Source organism: Sinocyclocheilus grahami, unplaced genomic scaffold (assembly GCF_001515645.1).
Source record: "Sinocyclocheilus grahami isolate Dianchi unplaced genomic scaffold, SAMN03320097.WGS_v1.1 scaffold914.1, whole genome shotgun sequence".
In the NCBI taxonomy this organism is placed as follows: Eukaryota; Metazoa; Chordata; class Actinopteri; order Cypriniformes; family Cyprinidae; genus Sinocyclocheilus; species Sinocyclocheilus grahami.
Window position 1 is genome coordinate 331,665 of NW_015506093.1, and position 7,270 is coordinate 338,934.

Consider the following 7,270-nt stretch of genomic DNA (forward strand, 5'->3'; position numbering starts at 1 on the left):
GCGATAATGACAGCTGTTTGCATAGCTTCTCAGTTATCAGAACTACGGCTCTGTGAAGTAAATGCTGCTCCATCTGAAAGCATGTGAAAATACCACATTTAATAACATGTTTTTACTCCAAACTCACTTCATAACGTCAGTCGAGTGTTTGAAATAAATCCTTCTGTGAGATGATGTGGCTTCTTACACAGAATAAGGCACGCAACATATTTCATAGTATTTAAGCAGTGATAAAGGCATTGCATTATAAATATACTTTATTTGAATGAAAATTATAATAATAAGAACTCAGATAAACCGTATATTGCCGTAGTCGTGTGTTTATTAGTCACGTTGAATCAATGACAGCAGTTGAATCTTCTGTTTATTCAGCCGCAGCGATAGCCATTTTCTGGGTTTCTTCTGCGAGGCGTATTTGGCCTTTCAGCGCGAGAGCGCCCTCTGGCCTTTGGATGGAGATTTACTGCTGATCACAGAACCGTGCTTCACTGAAAGATACGCATGACAATCGCAGCTTCTGTCGATTTTCGATTTATCGTGCAGCCCTAATTAGGGGGGTAAAATACACGTTTTTTGGCAGGGTTCTTCCCGTAAAATTCACATTTTAGGGGCTAAATATCACGTTATTGGGGTCGCTTCAACCCGCGGACATGAACAACAACCCACGGCAACAGTGTTAAAGTAGCCCAATTCCGCGGGAAAACCGCGGACTTGCCAACACTGCTTATGAACCAACCACACTATAGCGCGTCCTTGTTTACCGCTGTAAACAAAGCAGGGCTGCGCTTTATACGGAGAAGAAAATGCCATTGCCATCAAAACTTTTCTCAAGACAGTTCGCTTCAGTGATACATTAATATAACCCCAGAAATGCAATGCATTACTGTTATTTTCGGGATCTACTGGGACAGTGATAAAGATCTGTCGCGATCGACGGGTTGGAAACCACTACTCTACACACACACCACACAGAAACCGTGAGTTACAGCAGTGGACGGGTGTGTTTGCTGACCTTGGGCGTCATGTTGTGAGTGATGCAGAACTGCAGGTGAGTGATGATGCTCTCCATGCTGTGGTAGGGTTGCTGGCGCGTCGTGCGCAGGTACTTCTGCATGGCTCGTGCCATGGGGGCGAAGATGGCCTGGGCCGCCTCTCGAGGGTCCATCACCTCACGCGGGTGCTTGGGTGACGTCGCCGCCTCGTCGTCCTGGAGCCTCTTGATGTGAGTGAACGCCTCCTCTACCGCCACCACCAGTCTGGGAGGAGAACACACAACAGAATATAAGAGTCAGGAACATCAGATGAACTTCATGGAAACATGTGCAGGTCACAATTCACGCCAAAGATACAATTAAAAAAACTTTTTTTTTTTTAATTAAAAATAAAATAAAAATGCATTAAAAATAATAAATATTAAATCAATACAAATCAAAATTTAATAATTAAAAACAATTATAAAAATAAAGAAATAAAAGCACGCACACATCAGACTTTCATTGATTATTTTCATAACATTTTCTTTTTTTTTAAAACAACGAGTTTCATATATTCATTAGATTGTCATTAATGCAACAGTCATTTTTCACTTTTTTTGTTTGTTTGTGAGATTCACCCAGATATTCACGATTTATCAGGATCTATTTCTTCATGGAAGCATGTGCAGGTCACAATTCACTCAAAAAAAATTTATTAAATAAATTAAATATACAAATATAAAAAATGAAAATATAATAATATAAAAAATAATAAATAAAATAAATAAATACAAATAAAAATGAAAAAAATATAATACAAAGTAATAAAAATTTAATAAAAACATGCATACGTAAGATTTTCTGCATTGATTATTTTCATAATTAAACAATTTCCATCTACATTTTGATCAATACAATGAGTTTTATATATTCATTAGATCATTTTTAGTAATTTTTCACTTTTTCTGGCTTGTGAGATTCACCCAGATATTCATGAGTGTTTTTCTTCAGGACTCTGACCTGGCCTTGCGTTTTCTGACCCTGCGGTCCATCTCGGCCTCCTCGTAGTAGTATTCGTTATGAGAGTTGTCCCGTCTGTGTGCGGCGGCGGCGATCATCGCGCGGGACTGACCCGTCGAGTTATTGGTGCTGTTATCTGGAGAGGAAAGCAGTGGAAATGAACACAGGCTTCTCTCTCGCTCTCTCTCAATCACTCTGCAGCTGAACTGGTGTTTGTGAAAAGGAAACCAAGCCAGGATGACAAAAAAGGCTGTGACATGGGAAAGATGGGGTGTACCTTCTCCCAGGGAGTACACCTTAAATCCAGACTTCTTCTTAGACAGGATGGACTTGGGCAGGTTGAGTAAAGCAGGGTTGTAGACTGGGAAATCAGTGTAGTAGTGATCCAGAACCCACACCGCTGCTCGCTGGATGCTGACAACACACACACACACACACACACACACACACACACACACACACACACACACACACACAAAACTTCATTTATAGCATTACTTACTGCTTTATGCCAGGGATGCCCGATCAATTGAAATAAAATAGAAATAGCAATACGGATTATTGCTGTTATCAAATCGTCAAAGCGGCATTTTAAGGAAATAAATGTGTGCACTGTGTATCAGAGTGAAGAAAAACATGTGAACACCAGCAAAAGCATTCACAAATCAACAAATAAGAAACACATGGTCTCCCGGCGGTTTTCTGCCAAAATAATAAAAATGAAAAAAACTTGATAATTAACGTTTGAAAATATAGAAAGACAGCCAGAAATGTTTCATTTTACAATTGTATTACATTTTTTATTTAATATTATAGAACGGAGAGTTCCGGTCCTTGATTCTGATTGGCTGAGCCGCGTTCGAAGCTGTTGTAAATTACTCTACAAACACACACCTTTGTTTACGTCTGTGTGTTGCTCTGCAGCCACTTTGTTGGAACAAAACACTGATTGGCTGAAGAATACTGTTTTTATTATCATTACACTTTATTTGCTCCGTTTTATTTTGTGAAACCTTACTACATATATGGAATAATCGGTTTATAAAAGCAATAACCCCCGTGAAGCCGTGGTTTACGGTGAATTTATAACAGCTTCACGTCGTGCCTAACAACGCCACTTAGCCGTTATAAATTCACTGTAAACCACGGCTTCACGGGGATTATTGCTTTAATATTAATCAATAATAATAATAGTGTACAAAGAAGCACAGAACATCTGGAGCCTAAAAACAAAATCTATTTTTATCAGGGAAAAAATAAAAAGAATCATCACTATTAGATTTTTCCCCCAGAAATCATGCGTTATTTCCACTACATGTTGCTAAAATAGAGACAGCAGCACAAACAGAAGCCGCCTGACAAACTGAAGCATCAGGATCCTGCAAAAACACAATCAAGCTGCATTTACACTTCAATCGGTTTGATTTCTGCTACATTTTCTCACGGATTGCAGCTTGTTGAAAACAGCAAATACAATATTTGCATCCGATTTTGAACATTTTTGAAAACATCAGACCCTAAGCGCATATGTGACCCTGCAGCACAAAACCAGTGTTAAGTCGCTGGGGTATATTTGTAGCAAAAGCCAACAATACACTGTACGGGTCAAAATTATCAATTTTTTTATGCCAAAAAACATTAGGTAAAGATCATATTCCATGAAGATATTTTGTAAATTTCCTACCATAAATATATCAAAACTTAATTTTTGATTAGTAATATGCATTGCTAAGAACTTCATTTGGACAACTTTAAAGATGATTTTCTCAATATTTAGATTTTTTTGCACCCTCAGATTCCAGATTTTCAAATAGTTGTATCTCAGCCAAATATTGTCATATCCTAACAAACCATACATCAATGGAAAGCACATTTATTCAGCTCTCATGTATAAATCTCAATTTTGAAAAATTGACCCTTATGACTGGTTTTGTGCTCCAGGGTTACATATATATCTAAACACATTAGCAACTCAATGGGGATTGTTCATCACGGTTACACATCAGAGCGCCTAGATCTCAAATACAATCATTAGCTGCCATAACCATAATGTGCATTAATTTCAAGGATTACCTCAGCAATCCTTCCTCGTAACAAGTTCAGTCACTAACCTGAGGTGGCCCACACTGTAGAAGCGGCTGGCCCCGTCGGTGGTGCGAACCACTTTGAGGCAGAAGGCTGGTCTGAGGTGCCTGACCTCCAGCAGCACGAGCGCCAGATACTGGATGAACAGCAGCGCGTCCACCAGAGAGACGGCGTATCCCACGATGCCCCTGTAGTCGCGCTCTCGCGGCTCCAGCACCCGCACACCGTAGAAGAGCCAGTACGAGGCCACAAAGAGGAAGACCAGCGCCATCAGGAGGCAGCGGAAGACGAAGAAGCGCGGCAGCGAGGCGCGGGGCGGCCGCAGGAACAGAGCCCAGGACGAGATGAGCAGCACCAGCAGCTTGAAGGCCAGTGAGACGTAGAGGCCCTCGCACGGGGTCCCACAGGGCTCCAGAGAGTCACGCCACAGCAGCTGGGGCAGCAGCAGGAAGGCCAGCGGCGTCAGGAGCGCGAACAGACCCAGAACGCCGCTCAGGACGGGCCCCGCGTAGCGACGGCACTCCAGCGGAGACGCACGTATATGGAATAACCGTTTTATAAAAGCAATAAACCCCGTGAAGCCGTGGTTTACAGTGAATTTATAACAGCTTCACGTCGTGCCTAACAACGCCACTTAGCCGTTATAAATTCACTGTAAACCACGGCTTCACGGGGATTATTGCTTTAATATTAATCAATAATAATAATAGTAAATCTATTTTTATCAGGGAAAAAATAAAAAGAATCATCACTATTAGATTTTCCCCCAGAAATCATGCGTTATTTCCACTACATGTTGCTAAAATAGAGACAGCAGCACAAACGGAAGCCGCCTGACAAACTGAAGCATCAGGATCCTGCAAAAACACAATCAAGCTGCATTTACACTTCAATCGGTTTGATTTCTGCTACATTTTCTCACGGATTGCAGCTTGTTGAAAACAGCAAATACAATATTTGCATCCGATTTTGAACATTTTTGAAAACATCAGACCCTAAGCGCATATGTGACCCTGCAGCACAAAAGCAGTGTTAAGTCGCTGGGGTATATTTGTAGCAAAAGCCAACAATACACTGTACGGGTCAAAATTATCGATTTCTCTTTTATGGCCGTTATAAATTCACTGTAAACCACGGCTTCACGGGGATTATTGCTTTAATATTAATCAATAATAATAATAGTGTACAAAGAAGCACAGAACATCTGGAGCCTAAAAACAAAATCTATTTTTATCAGGGAAAAAATAAAAAGAATCATCACTATTAGATTTTTCCCCCAGAAATCATGCGTTATTTCCACTACATGTTGCTAAAATAGAGACAGCAGCACAAACAGAAGCCGCCTGACAAACTGAAGCATCAGGATCCTGCAAAAACACAATCAAGCTGCATTTACACTTCAATCGGTTTGATTTCTGCTACATTTTCTCACGGATTGCAGCTTGTTGAAAACAGCAAATACAATATTTGCATCCGATTTTGAACATTTTTGAAAACATCAGACCCTAAGCGCATATGTGACCCTGCAGCACAAAAGCAGTGTTAAGTCGCTGGGGTATATTTGTAGCAAAAGCCAACAATACACTGTACGGGTCAAAATTATAGATTTCTCTTTTATGCCAAAAATCATTAGGATATTAAGTAGAGATCATGTTCCATGAAGATATTTTGTAAACTCCCTACCGTAAATATATCAAAACTTAATGTTTGATTAGTAATATGCATTGCTAAGAACTTAATTTGGACAACTTTAAAGATGATTTTCTCAATATTTAGATTTTTTTGCACCCTCAGATTCCAGATTTTCAAATAGTTGTATCTCAGCCAAATATTGTCATATCCTAACAAACCATACATCAATGGAAAGCACATTTATTCAGCTCTCATGTATAAATCTCAATTTTGAAAAATTGACCCTTATGACTGGTTTTGTGCTCCAGGGTTACATATATATCTAAACACATTAGCAACTCAATGGGGATTGTTCATCACGGTTACACATCAGAGCGCCTAGATCTCAAATACAATCATTAGCTGCCATAACCATAATGTGCATTAATTTCAAGGATTACCTCAGCAATCCTTCCTCGTAACAAGTTCAGTCACTAACCTGAGGTGGCCCACACTGTAGAAGCGGCTGGCCCCGTCGGTGGTGCGAACCACTTTGAGGCAGAAGGCTGGTCTGAGGTGCCTGACCTCCAGCAGCACGAGCGCCAGATACTGGATGAACAGCAGCGCGTCCACCAGAGAGACGGCGTATCCCACGATGCCCCTGTAGTCGCGCTCTCGCGGCTCCAGCACCCGCACACCGTAGAAGAGCCAGTACGAGGCCACAAAGAGGAAGACCAGCGCCATCAGGAGGCAGCGGAAGACGAAGAAGCGCGGCAGCGAGGCGCGGGGCGGCCGCAGGAACAGAGCCCAGGACGAGATGAGCAGCACCAGCAGCTTGAAGGCCAGTGAGACGTAGAGGCCCTCGCACGGGGTCCCACAGGGCTCCAGAGAGTCACGCCACAGCAGCTGGGGCAGCAGCAGGAAGGCCAGCGGCGTCAGGAGCGCGAACAGACCCAGAACGCCGCTCAGGACGGGCCCCGCGTAGCGACGGCACTCCAGCGGAGACGAGTCCTCCAGCTCCTTAGACGCCCGCGTCAGGTCCTCGTTAGACACGCTGTGCTCGGACGTCCCGGTCACAACCGTGGTGGTCTCGCCCCAGTTATCATCCTGACGGGAGCGCGAGAGAGAGAGAGAGAGAGAGAGAGAGGCTGTTTCTCATCGTACCACATCAGATGATGCTCAGGAGTCACCAGCGAGCTGTGAGGAGCTATGTTTCCATCCACCTGTTTTTATGCTCATTTTGGAATATTGCATAAAAAAAATAAAAAATACAAATAAAATGCTGGATGGAAACGCCAAGATGCGCATAAAAATAGGTGGATGGATTTTGCACTTTATAAGAATAAAAGAAGATTGCTAGTATCTCGGCATGTGATCCTTTTATTTGGATACATAGCAAATGAATTTCAAGAATTGAGCTTTTTTTGCTCTTCGATGGATTCTGATAATTAAAAGCCGAAATAAAATATAGATATTAGGTGAAAAGTTGAAATAAGTTTAAGTTCAAATTACTAAAATAGCTAAATACTAATATTAAACACTTAACACTAATAAATAAAAAATATAATAATAATAATAAT

At 41.6% G+C, this 7,270-nt stretch overlaps 1 protein-coding gene across 1 annotated transcript in view; it reads right to left on the reverse strand.

Moving 5' to 3' along the window:
• vangl2 (VANGL planar cell polarity protein 2) overlaps positions 1–7,270 on the reverse strand; it is a 28,132-nt gene that overhangs the window by 3,401 nt on the left and 17,461 nt on the right. Inside the window, exons 5-7 of the mRNA XM_016249165.1 lie at positions 2,272–2,408; positions 1,995–2,130; positions 1,013–1,256 (exon numbers count right to left, since the gene is read on the reverse strand). Of these exons, the coding sequence (XP_016104651.1) occupies positions 1,013–1,256; positions 1,995–2,130; positions 2,272–2,408 (517 nt within the window). The remainder of the gene's footprint in view (positions 1–1,012; positions 1,257–1,994; positions 2,131–2,271; positions 2,409–7,270) is intronic.